This window comes from Choristoneura fumiferana, chromosome 5, assembly GCF_025370935.1.
Source record: "Choristoneura fumiferana chromosome 5, NRCan_CFum_1, whole genome shotgun sequence".
Classification (NCBI taxonomy): domain Eukaryota; kingdom Metazoa; phylum Arthropoda; class Insecta; order Lepidoptera; family Tortricidae; genus Choristoneura; species Choristoneura fumiferana.
In genome coordinates this window covers 6,874,982-6,888,278 of record NC_133476.1, presented here as the reverse complement: position 1 = coordinate 6,888,278, position 13,297 = coordinate 6,874,982, and the positions used below count along the sequence as shown (strand labels likewise).

General features: G+C 35.9%; 1 protein-coding gene across 1 annotated transcript; it reads right to left on the bottom strand.

Moving 5' to 3' along the window:
- Positions 1-1,002: 1,002 nt before the first annotated feature.
- mEFTu1 (mitochondrial translation elongation factor Tu 1) lies at positions 1,003-11,351 on the bottom strand. Its single transcript, XM_074087651.1, has 7 exons — positions 11,118-11,351; positions 10,544-10,744; positions 8,883-9,049; positions 4,727-4,970; positions 2,848-3,039; positions 1,743-2,109; positions 1,003-1,297 (listed from the first exon to the last, which is right to left on the bottom strand). Exons 1-7 carry the CDS (start codon positions 11,155-11,157, stop codon positions 1,114-1,116), a joined length of 1,395 nt encoding a protein of 464 aa, XP_073943752.1. The 5' UTR covers positions 11,158-11,351; the 3' UTR covers positions 1,003-1,113.
- Between the last annotated feature and the right edge of the window lie 1,946 nt (positions 11,352-13,297).

Sequence of the window (13,297 nt, the reverse complement as noted above, 5' to 3'; positions counted from 1 at the left end):
AACTCTATAATTAAACTTACACTTAACATATACTAACTAAACTTAGGTTTAAACTTATTCTAACAGCAGGTTCAAATTGGGACAGTCGAAATTATCATCTAAAAACTCACAAAACCGCAAGCATTCAGCACGCACAGCCGTCCATCTCTACGCTAGCAGGTCGCACCCAGGTGTCGATGCCAGCAACGCATTAAGCTGTGTTAGGAAGGACACGGAGTAAAGGAGAGTTCCTACGTGACACCGTACGAGCCGCCGGCACCGCCAGCAAATCGCGCCGTCGTACCTTGAGGCTTATTTTAGGAACATCCGGGGCATACAACCTCACATGTTGAGCCACCAGCTCGGAACAGTCCGACTCAGCCCGCAGAACTTGACATGCAAATACGATATATCCATATCCATACTAATATTATAAATGCGAAAGTGTGTTTGTATGTTTGTCAGTCTTTCACGCCGTAATGGAGCGACGGATCGACGTGATTTTTGGCATAGGTTTATGGGCCCGAGAGTGACATAGGCTACTTTTTATCCCGGAAAAATGCACAGTTCCCGAGGGAACAGCGCGCGATAACCGAATAAAACGCGAGCAGAGCCGCGGGCAAAAGCTAGTTATATAATATAGTTACAAAAGTGGAAGAGCGGGAATGATTTATCTATACAACATTAAATTATGTACCCTCCAATTAAGTATGAAGTAGTCGTGTGTTGATTGTTTTTATCTTGACAACTACTCTTCCACTTCTGCTGCAGAATGTACCTAGAGGGAGAACGAAACCGGGACCACATGTAAAGTCGCTATTAGTTACACAAAACGTGTGATTTTAGTGATGTCGTTTTAAAATGACTTGTCCACATACAATTTTTCCTTTAGACCGTTTATTCCATGTTTAAGGTAGTTTTCATGCTCCACTACAAAACTTGCAAGTAATGTGAACTTTGTATCTCATAAAATTGATATAATTAAAAATACATACTTCAAATGTGCTTGAAATAAAAGTAATGTTAAAATGGTGAATTTAACTTTTATTGACTAATTTTTTTTACGTTTTTTTTTGCGTAAATGCATACCATAATAACTACTGTAACTTAAAATAAAATAACACTTGATTTCAATTACTTCTTGGCAGCAGCCTTTTCCCTTGCCTTCTTGCCTTCCATGAGCTTTAGTCTGTCTTCTTCGGTCATGTTTTTGTTTATTTTAGTGACAACTCCAGTTCCCAGTGTCATGTCACCTAAACGTAGCGTGAAACGTTGCCCGGTCTCACATACCATGGGCTTTACCAAACGCAGTTGTAATCTGAAATAAATAAGGTATTAGTTATCAACTGACTTTATAAAACATTCCACAGGACTTAATAATCCTTATCCTTATTAAGATTATAAACGTAAAAGCATCTGTCAGTCTGTTACCCCTTCACCCGATTTAGATGAAACTTGGTACGGAGATAGAGATCCTTAGAAGGACATAGGATAGTTTTTATTCCGGAAAATTGAGTTCCCGTAGGATGGCGATAAACGAATTCCTTGCTGATGGGACTTGCACCTCACCCGCAGCATCGCTCGTTCATATTGGATCGGATTAGCCGAATTCCGCAATTACCGGTGGTAATATCGGAATAAAAGCAGCTTGTGTGTCACAAAAGCGTAAAATGTCAAAACACAAAAACATAATTTTTCGCATTTTCAATATTAGTAGGTTTTTTTTTGGTTAAGAAAGGGACAACTATTAGTAATTCCCTTACGTCGCATCTTCACCAGGCATGACCATCTCTTTGTTAGGGATGGTAACTTGCGACGCGCAATCCCACGTCATTGAGAACATTTGCAACTGAATGAAAGATGTGAATGGTTTAGATCGGCCTCCCTCTTCCTTGCTGAGGATGTATACCGCTGCTTCAATGTTGTCATGAGCTTTAACAGTCCCAGGCTTAGCCATGACCATGCCGCGTTTAATTTGCTCTCTCTTAATGGACCGCACCAAAGCACCCAACTGATCGCCGGCTTGCGCCTCCTCCAGTGTCTTATGGAACATTTCCACACCAGTTATAGTAGTTTTCATTACTTTGCCGTGGCCAACTATTTCGCATTCAGTACCCTTCTTTAAGACTCCTGAAAAGTAAATAGAAATTTAGCTAAAAAAAGCTGCTGGCAATTTGTAAAGTGACATACACAAATACCTCTTACTACTACTGCTACTATTACTACTAGTTAATATGGTAAGGCTGGCCACAGACTTACTGATTCTGTTCTAAGGCTGCGTTACAAGCAGATATGGACGAGGATGTGTTTTTCATGAACCAATAGGAACGCTTCATTTACCTCGCCTCGTTCCACTCAGCTGTTTCCACCAGAGCGGTGCTGTGCGAGGATAGGTAAATGAAGTGTTTCTACTGGTTCATGAAAAACACATCCCATGCACATCTCTGGTGGAAACGCAGCCTTAGGCCGCTAAATGTGAAATAGAAATAGTTTATTTCTTAGAATATGGTAGATACAGGTAGTTATTATAAAAAATGACAACAGCATATTCTGCCAGTTCTGGCGTAGAAATTTAAATATGTCACAAAAAACGAATAAAATTGACATTATATGATCCATATTAATTTAATTTTAAATTATTATTAGAGATTACATTATTATTTCTCAGAAATTGGTTGTCTGGAAGAGATCGCTTTTTAGCGATAAGACCGCCTATTGTCTACCTTTATTTTGCTATTTTTGTAATGTCTCTGTACTGCTTTTGGTGATCAATAAAGAATATTTCTATTGTATTGTATCATTTAAAACTATTAAAATAAAATTAACGATAAAAGTGAAAAGTGAAAGCCATTAACAAAATAATGTTACCTCTGTGGAGTCTGCCAGTGACGACAGTACCACGTCCAGGGATGGTGTGGACAGATTCAACAGGCAAGAGGAATGGCTTATCTAGCTCTCGGACTGGTGTTGGAATGAACGAATCAACCTCTTTAAGAAGTTCTGTAATCGCTTCTGCGCCGATTTCGGGGCTCTTTCCTTCAAGGGCGCAGAGGGCGGATCCTGAAACAAGGACACATTTGGTTAGTCAAAGCTATGTTAGTAGAAAGGATAATCAAAACATTTGCATAGTAACAGGTTTTTGTTACAACAATACTATTTTGGATAATACTGTGAAGAATAGGTACCATAACAATATAATATTGCGATAAGCTAGGTGATTTAAATTGTTATTTCATATTTGTCAACAAAAAAAAGATTATCTTAAGTATTGTGCAAAAGACTGTACTAGTAGTTCGAAAACTAGTAGTTATGGCAGGTTTGAGAGTTATTTGAAATGCAATATTTATACTAGGCTTAAATACACCAAATGTGACTGTGCATGCATGTAAGCCTTACGAGTGATATGAAATTAACTACAAACGTGAATAGTGTTTTTCCGTCGTATTTTGTCGGAAAAGTTCGTATTTCTCTTGTTTTCTCAACTAGCTTACTGAAGTTTACTGGAGCTAATTGAGAAAGCAAGACAAAATACAATGGAAAAACATTATTCAGTAGATCAGCGAGCTACTCCGAAATTCGAAAATCGAAGTTCGTGTCGTTCCATCCCTCTGACACTTATACTATTTAATACGAGAGTGAGAGGGACGGTACGATACGAACTTCGATTTTCGAATTTCGGAGTAGGCCCTCTGTACTATACATAGTACATGTACTAAGCTCTCCCCTACCTACATAGGGTTGCTATATGAAAAAATTAAAAGTCCTGACATCACCCTAAAAGTCCTGACATTTCTTGTAACAGAGATTTGACGTAAATTGAAGGACGTCCCGGCGCGGCGCTGTTCCACGACACTTCCATTGTGACTAGGGTTGCCAACTTTTTTTACAAGAAATAAAGCATATTTACGTCTGAGAAGGGAAATAAACAGTATTTTATAAAAATTAAGAGTATTTTCTTTATTTTCATGTTTTAAAGACAAATTTTTAGGTGGTTTTCGCATAAGTTATAAATTTAGTTTTATTTTTAAAAGCCTCACAGACCTCGTCAGAATCAAAACTAAAATTAAGATAAATAAGGAAGGAAATTTTTATTAAATTAACATTGGCAGATTTGTTCTGAACCACCACTATTGTGATATATGATGCAGATACTGACTTAGTGTGTGCTAGTGTTAGGCAATGTTGATGCTGAAAACAGTATTTTACATACTTTATTTTAGTTCAACAGTAAAAAGTATAATGTAGTGAAAAATAGTATAATACTGTTTTTAACAGTATAGTTGGCAACCCTAATTGTGTCACGTAAATTATCCTTAAAAATGTATGATTATGATTAATTTTCGTGTCACAATGGGAAAAATTAATAGTAATTCTAACGACTTGCGCTAAGGTGTGCAACTTTTTGGTCTTAAACCTTTGATTTGATTTGGTTGACTACTTTTAAGCAAATGATTGATTGAGATCTCTTTAGCTGTAATTTATCCTATGTTAAATTGCTTTGAAAAAAATATTATTAATTTTGTTGATTAATTACTGCTTAATATATCATATCAGTCATAAAAAACGGTGTAATTAATGCATTATGAAAACAAATACATATTTTTTTCATTGAGGTAACTCTGGCCGCAATCCTGGCAAAGGGTCAAAAATCCGGACACATCAGGACAAATCCTGACGTATGGCAACCCTACCCCTACAGAGCCAGAGTTCCTGAATACAAAGGCATATATAATAATTATAAAAGTACCTTTAATAACTGGAATTTTATCACCATCATAACCCATCTCGGTCATGAGCTCACGGATTTCCATCTCCACAAGCTCGACCATCTCCTGGTCAGCTGCATCCACTTTGTTGATGAACACTACCACATGCTGAATGCCGATTTGTTTAGCCAGAAGCAAATGCTCCCTGGTTTGTGGCATCACACCATCAGTAGCTGCAACTACCAGTATGGCACCATCCATTTGGGCCGTGCCTGTGATCATATTCTGTAATTATCATTATTTTAAATAGGTGTTGTGTTAGCTAGATGACATTTTTAATATATACCTCTCATAAATTACTTATATATGAAAAATATTTATAGCATAAAAATAAAGATACCGATACACAGAGAGAAGTACAAAAGCAAGCTTATTCTTAATAAAGGATTTCTTTCAGCTAACCCAGTTTTAAGACAATTTATTATTAAGATGAAGATATAGGCAAACAGTAAAATAATGTGTGGTAAACAGAAAAACAACAACACTCAAAAATTGAATACATTAAATCATACATATAAACAGATTTATACAAATAAAATATTATACAAAAGCAGACACAGTCTTGCCTCAGCCGTCAGTACCAATCCAAGTAGTCCATAAGTATATTTGAAAGAGTAGCATAGAATGAATCAGGAACCCATTTTTCATCCTGACTTTCTTAGTATAAAGAAGACTTTGAGAGTGGAAGCCAAATGAAACACAAATGTCATAATATTTTTGCACTGTGTCATGGCAGTTTGTCCAACATTCTGCTGCTCAATAACACAACAGATTGAGGCAGCAATGTTTTGCCATCATATTTTGTCTCCTACTCAACTAGCTTACTGAAGTTTACTAAATGAAGAAGCAAGATAAATACGATCTTATCCAACAAAATAAAATAGATAAACATTATTCACTACATGTGCACCTATTATGACAACTGGAAGTAAACCTTAACATTTTAATATACTTTTTGAAAAGTATTAATAAATAAATATCATGGGACACTTGACACCAATTGACCTAGTCCCAAACTAAGCAAAGCTTGTACTATGAGTACTAGGCAACAGATAAACACATACTTCCATACTAATATTATAAATGCGAAAGTAACTCTTTCTGTCTGTCTGTCTGTCTGTCTGTCTGTCTGTCTGTTACGCTTTCACGGCTAAACCGCTGAACCGATTTGGATGAAATTTGGTACAGAGATAGAATAGACCTTGGGAAAGAACATAGGCTATCTTTTATCGCGAAAAAAAGGTTTTAAGGGGTTGAAATAGGGGGTGAAAGTTAATACGGTGGAAGTTCGTCGCCGTCGAAGATAAAACCATGAAACTTGGCATTTAGGCCCTTAATAAGAAATAAATCGATATTTGTTCGCGCGTTTTTTAAAATTCTTCCTGTAAGGGGGTGAAATAGGGATGAAACTTTATATGGAAGATCGTCATTGTTGAAGATAAATCGATGGTTCTTTGTGAAACTTGGCATTTGGACATTATAAGAAATAAATAGATATACATATGTTCAAGCGTTTTTGAATTTTTACCGGCGTGGGGATGTTAGCAGAGGAGATGATGCAGTGTTAGCAGTGCCCTTAAAGCTCATAGCAAAATGTACGCAATGTATGGTGTTATCATAGGTGGCTTATTGACATAGACAGTCAGACATGAAAAATTATGATTTCCAGATTTTTCTTATTTATTGTGCTATATAAGAGCTACCTTTATGCAAAAAAAACAAGTTTCTAGGAAAGCCGGAAGTGCCCTATAACTTTTTCTGTTAAGGCGATTTGTATGGACACACCTTTTTAATGACTGTAGCTTTTGATTGCCTTGACTTAGAAGTTTGATTTTTTCACAGCTTTCGGGACTATTCACCTGAGTTTAGAATTTTAATCTCAATTCGATACCGATACTCCACGTGTTTACAAGATAGAGGATCTTGACAGACAGACAGACGTACGGACAGCAAAGTGATCCTATGGGTTCCATTTTTTCCTTTTGAGCTACAGAACCCAAAAAACATTTTTTCCGGCGCTTTCAAAATTTCGACCTATAAATATGGGGATGAAAGTTCTTAAGGAATTCCAAACAAATTTACTATAAGTATGTTTATCGGAAATATGTGTAGCTATGCTTAGTAAAAATGCTGTTTTAATTATAATCCTACCCTCCTAACTTACAATAAAGGACGTAAGATGTCAAGAGTTCACTATGAAGAATAATAATTAGTCCTTTTGTGTTGATAGGGTAGAATACACGTCGTTTGGCTAAAATGTGGCTACCCACAAAATATTTATGTTTTACCAAAGAACATGGATGTATGGATGGATGGGAGAACAAAAAAAAATAGTTTATATTTATAGCAATGTGTTAAAATAGGTTATTTTCAGTAAACTGTGGAAGTTTCTATGTGCTATTATTGGCAGAATAGGTATCCTAAATAAATTAAATACTTCCCAAAGTTATTATTCCACGTGGACGAAGTCGCGGGCAAAAGCTAGTACTTTATATATAAATACATATCTAAATGTGGCGTTATCTGGGAAAAGGGACCTTATTGTCGGTTCTCGAAATTTTATTCTATATTAATAAGCAGGGTCTAAATTCTAAAGACACAAGTTTTTAAATCGTTTTTTTTATGAGTTAAATCATCCCTTAAAGTTTAATGAGAAAAAGACCTAACTGTCGGTGTCGCTATCGTATGCTTTCTGTGCGCTCGGTATCGGTTTGGAGGAGGTGTCGGTACTTGTCGGCGCGTATTTACTGTTTATCTAGCCCCCCCCCCCTCTAAAATCTAAACTGTTGGGTGGAAAAAATTGAAAAAGTTCAGGATGGTAGGTTTAGTTTACAAGGAAAATTATAAGTAACGGCTAAGATCGCTTGACAATTTTATTATTAGTAGTTCAAGAATAAATAGCAGCCTAAGGTATAAAATATACCTAAACTTGGAAGATTCCTTACACAATACTTTGATACTCAAAAACCTAATGCAAATACTGGTACAGAACAAGAAAACACTCTTCCTATGTCTAAAAAAAACTCCTACATGCTCTAAGGGGGCGTTTAAGTAAAATACATAACACAATTTTTGGAGATTTTTGACCTCTCCATGTAAGGCGCCGTAACATTTTTCTTCGTTTCTTCTTCATTTTTGCGTCGGGGGTTAAAACCGGCATAAAATGCGTTTCATTAGAGTAAGGTAAATTATCAATAACTGGCCACCATTAGGAGGTAGCCAGTTATTGACGATTTACCCCAATTTGTGTCTTTAGAGGTTGATTTATAATAATAATAACAATCAATAGTAACAACTACAAATCAAAAGTATTTTTATAAATCTTATTCTTAACTATGTCACTCCGTGATGTCACTTAACATTTTACGTCCAACACTAAGGTCCCTTTTCAAATACGTTAATCATTTAGTGTTGGTTAAGACAAAATTATAAGTTTTTGGTAAGAGTTTTAATACAAGTGTTCTTAAATTAAGACTATCAACCTATTTTAGGTACTTTAAACACTGGCAAGGTAAACATTATTAATTATTATTAGTATAGGAAAACATTTATACAATTACAAAATCGTACTTGAAACCTGAAAGCCCATACAATCTACTCCTCAAATGGGCCAATCAACTTTATTACCGACACTAATCTGTCCGCGACATTTTTCAAACAATTGCAGATTTTGTAAGTAAAGATGTTTTTTCTGTAATTTAATAGATGGTGTACATGAATACATGCCATCCTAGGTAAGATCAACCTATTAAACCATGAAATATCTTGTTGGCAGTACGTTTTTTTGGTAACGCCAGAGACAATTTTGGTAACGCAGGAGACGTCCAAAGTGTCGGTAAAATAGTTGATTGGCCCTAATAGCATGTTATCTATATAACTTCCAACAACAACATACTTTTATTGGGTGTATAAGTTTGATTTCAATTGTCTCATAATCACCTTTTCTGACTTTTGATTTTCAACATTAAAAAAAAATCTATTAAACCTACATGCATGTTTCTTATATGGTTTGATAGCTAAATGTATGTAGATTATGGGAATATCAATAACTCAATACCGACAGTAGGGTCCCTTCACGCTGATAAGGCCACAAATACATATTAAACATCCAAGACCCGATAACATCAATATACAAACCTTTATGTAATCTGCATGACCAGGGCAGTCTGTGTGACCGTAATGTCTACTTTCTGTTTGGTACTCCACATGGGCAACGTTGATTGTGATACCTCGGGCTTTCTCCTCAGGGGCATTATCAATATCTGAGTAGCCTTTCTTTTGGGCCAAATTGAGATCGGCTAATACTGTAATGTAAATTTTACATGTAATTTAACATAAGCGGATATTTAATTAAAAAAATAATTTGATTACATATGTAGTCCATTTATGACCTCCAGAGGTGTCTCTAGTCCAGAGGTTGTCAAACGGTGTGGCGCGTATATTTTCAGGTGTGACGCGATCGCCGCGAAGTGTATGCGATTCTTACAAAAGGTGTCAACGAGACCCTATTTATAATGGATATACTCTATGGAACCTTTTAGGTACTCTGCGCGCGACTCCGACTCGCACTTGGCTATGTTTTACTGGTGTGCCGTGAAACTTTGATTAACGAAAAATGTGCCATTAAAACCAAAAGATTAAAAACGCCTGCTCTAGTCCATGTAGCGCCTGTGTGCATCAATACTTTAGCACCCTATGCAGTGGCGTAGCTAGGTAACCTAGGGCCCTGGGGCAAATAAAAAAATGGGGCCCACTGCTATCAAAACTGGTAAGGTTTTTTGAAGTAAAATCATTATATATACAAATACTTTAAAAATGCTAAGCAACTTTATCATCAGCTATAAAGCAGAATTTCGAGGGCCCCCTGAGCTTGAGGGCCCCGGGGCACTGCCCCGCCTAGCCCCTTGGTAGCTACGCCACTGACCCTATGGCCATGGGTCATGATCCATGGCCGGCGCCCCTAACACCATTGCACCTGTGTGCAACACACCCTGCAAAATAGGTGAAGCAGGCTCTGATGATCTCTCATTTGCAGACATGAATAATAACACCTAATTGGACATCATCCCAGCCTATATACGTCCCACTGCTGGGCGGGCACAGGCCTCCTCTCAGAACAAGAGGGCTTTTGGGCCAATTTGTAACCAAATTGTGACATGCACATTTTTTTCCTTATTAAATTAAATTAAAATTTAGACTTGGTAAATACAAACATTTTGCATACTAGCCTTTAATAGTACATTGATAACCAAGGGTGGAAAGTGACCCATTTCACCCGAGATATTTCTGGAGAATAATAATAAATTAAATTTACTGATATCCAACCTCCAACATTTTCGCACTGGCCACTTGCCACGGCCGACTATAAAAAAAAAACTAGTTGCTCACGACACAACCAAGGACTGGAGGTTGACCTAACTAAAGAAAGAGATGGAATATATTTGTGACATAATAAAAGTCAATGTCTTGTGTGAAAAAAAGAGTGTCATTGATGTAACTCAATTATCTTTGACTCCGTGGCTAATCGTAAAAGAAATTAAATAAAATACTTTCCACCTTAGAGATGAAAACGCAATTTTCCACCCGACTATTTATCCATTAAAATAAAACTAACACCACCGTAATGACCGTAAAGGTAACAAAAAATTTGGAACTGAAATAAAAAATACAAAAAGATTCCAAAAAAACCAATCTTAAAATAAAACTTTCCGAACAGGAGCAATGAAAAATATTTTTTGTATTAGTACTCAATATTATCTCAGCAACATTATGTATCTAACAAGATAAATCTAACTTACCTTTGGTTATGGCAGCAGTTAGGGTGGTTTTTCCATGATCAACATGTCCAATTGTACCAACATTGCAATGCGGTTTAGTTCTCTCAAACACTTGTTTCTCAGCATAGTTCCTTCGTAAAACAATGCTCAAAGGACTGAGGCCAGGCAAACCTGTACTCCTAAGATGAGAGCCTGAACCTTGTTTAAGTACTATTTTTAGTGCTGGAAATAGAAAATGATCAATGTTAAGCAAATCGGCAAAAAGATCAATAATTCTAACCTATAACATAACATAACACAACTTACATGATATCGGCATTTACATATAAATCAGCAATAATAGTTAGGTGGTGTGTTATATTGTGAATAACTGTAGTCTTTTTATAGTAGTAGTATTCAATCAGGGTGATTGATCTTTTACATAATATTCTAAGAACATAACCAATATCAAAGTATGGAAACAACTCAATTTCGATGAAAGAATATTACGAAAGAGCAATATGAATTTCATTTATTTAAATTAGGCAGTATATACAGAATAAGATAAACAAAAAGCTCAAATTAACCTAACATAGGCACAGTAAAGGTATCTTACCAGGGTTAACCAAACTTTTGGCAAATGATAGCGTAGCCATTTCGCAATTTCAGAACTGCTGTAGGAATTTCAATCAATATTATTATAAATATTTTACCGACGTTATTAAAAGGCCGGTAATTAAAGTAGAATTTAATAAGATTTTCTTTCTGCGACACTTTTCTTGACTTTTCCTACTTTTTTTAAAAAGATCTGTGCCACAGGCCACAGACGCAGTTAACGCAGTAGTAAAATCAGTAAAATGTATTGTATGTAATATTGTATAGTGGATTGACATTTGATATTGAGATGTTGGTGCCCATGTCCGTGACATAATAAAATAATGAAACGTTTAAGTTAGCCAATATCCAAGCCAATATCACAAAAATCTCAGGAAAAAGAAAAAACAGGAAATTAATTACATTTTTTTTCTGTTTGATGTTAAGCCGCATTCACATTTATCTCTCGTGTTGTGTCGTGACACATCAGCAGGGCTACTACGAAACTCGAAACTCGAAGTTCGTATCGTACCGTCCCTCTCGCTCTCGTATTAAATAGTATAAGTGTCAGAGGGACCGCACGACACGAACTTCGATTTTCGTAGTAGCCCTGCAGAACGGTATCGGTTTTTTCATACTAAATAAGTTTCATACATTTTATATGGTTGCGTTTCCATTGACATATTTATCTAATTCACTGTGTTGTGACGGCTTATGTTGTGTCGCATTCTGTCGCATCAAATCAAAGCTATATAGAGAGAAAGAGACAGAGAGCATCACAACACAACACGACAGATAAATGTGAATGCGGCTTATAGTAAGAGAGAAAAACATTTATTTACACATATTCGATACACATAAAAAAAAAAATAAAAATACATTAGATGGAAAAAAATAACATCGAATAGTATAAATAGTGCCCCCACATTAGCTGTTATAAATGTTATAAAACACAATAACATTGTCTAACACTTTATAACTTTTTTTACAACTTGTAAAACTTGTTACTACGTCCCCGGGAAGGACATAGGATAGTTTTTATCCCGGAAAATTGCAAAGTTCCCGCGGGATAGCGATAAATAAATACTACATAATAACACCATACCTATATTATATACCACTAGCCGTTGCCAGCGACTCGTCCACGTAAGTAGTATTTATTTATTTATCGCTATCCCGCGGGAACTATGCAATTTTCCGGGATAAAAACTATCCTATGTATGTCCTTCGTCCTTCCCGGGGAAACAAACCTTACTCAGACTATTTGTAGGTATACCGAATTTCATCTGAATCGTTTCAGCGATTTGTTTTTGCTTAAGGTGTGTCGCGCTCGCGCTGCTCTAATTGAATACATAAAAAAATCAAAATAAGTAAGTAAGTATATCCACGTGAAGTACCCAATAGGTTTTCATTCCCGAATCACATGAATATATACACTTTCGAAAGGTTTCGTCGCTCCGAAACTTCTTTTTTTTAAATAGCAAGAGGTCATTAATATAGTCAGTCAGTAGTATCTCTAATTTCTCTTAGTAGTCTGTGCTCATTTCGATTAACTTGAGATCTGTTCCTGGTAAGAAGGGTCTCGATCACATGCACAAGCAGATAGACTAATATTAATTCAATCTGGTAGTCACAATTGAAATTCCGGGATTTCACAAAATTACCAAAATGTATATCGTGGTCTTCATTGAGGTTGTGTTAAGAATACCGTCCAAAATTTCAAGACTAAATCCAGCCGTTTAAATTTCTAGATTTTATCCCTATCACGTGGGAATATCGGTAAAAAAAGTAGCCTGCGTTATTCCAGCAGTCCAGCTACCTACATACCAAACTTCATGACTCTAAGCCCAGCTGTTGTTATTTCGAGATTTTATCCCTATCCCGTGGGAATATCGGGATAAAAAGTATCCTATGATTTAATCCAGATTATTAAATAACTTTTTGCCAAATTTCATCCAAATCCGTCCAGCCGTTTCAGCGTCAAGAAGTAACAAACATACTCACTCACTCACAAACGTAGGATTAGTAGGATTAGCGGAAAAAGACAAATAATTAAATTCATCTTTCTGTAGTATCAAAGTTTTATATTATTATATTATAATATTATATACTCTTATTATTCGTAACAATCACTGTAACAAAATTGACTTAAATGTACTTTTATCAAGCGATAAACAAAACAACGAACTTACAATATTGTAC

Excerpts from the sequence above, each read along its gene's own strand:
- mEFTu1 (XM_074087651.1), bottom strand. The coding sequence starts at position 11,157 with ATGGCTACGCTATCATTTGCCAAAAGTTTGGTTAACCCTG. Across the intron at positions 4,971-8,882 it reads GTCATGCAGATTACATAAAG|AATATGATCACAGGCACGGC; the intron begins GTTTGTATATTG and ends TGATAATTACAG. Across the intron at positions 3,040-4,726 it reads TAAAATTCCAGTTATTAAAG|GATCCGCCCTCTGCGCCCTT; the intron begins GTACTTTTATAA and ends TCCTTGTTTCAG.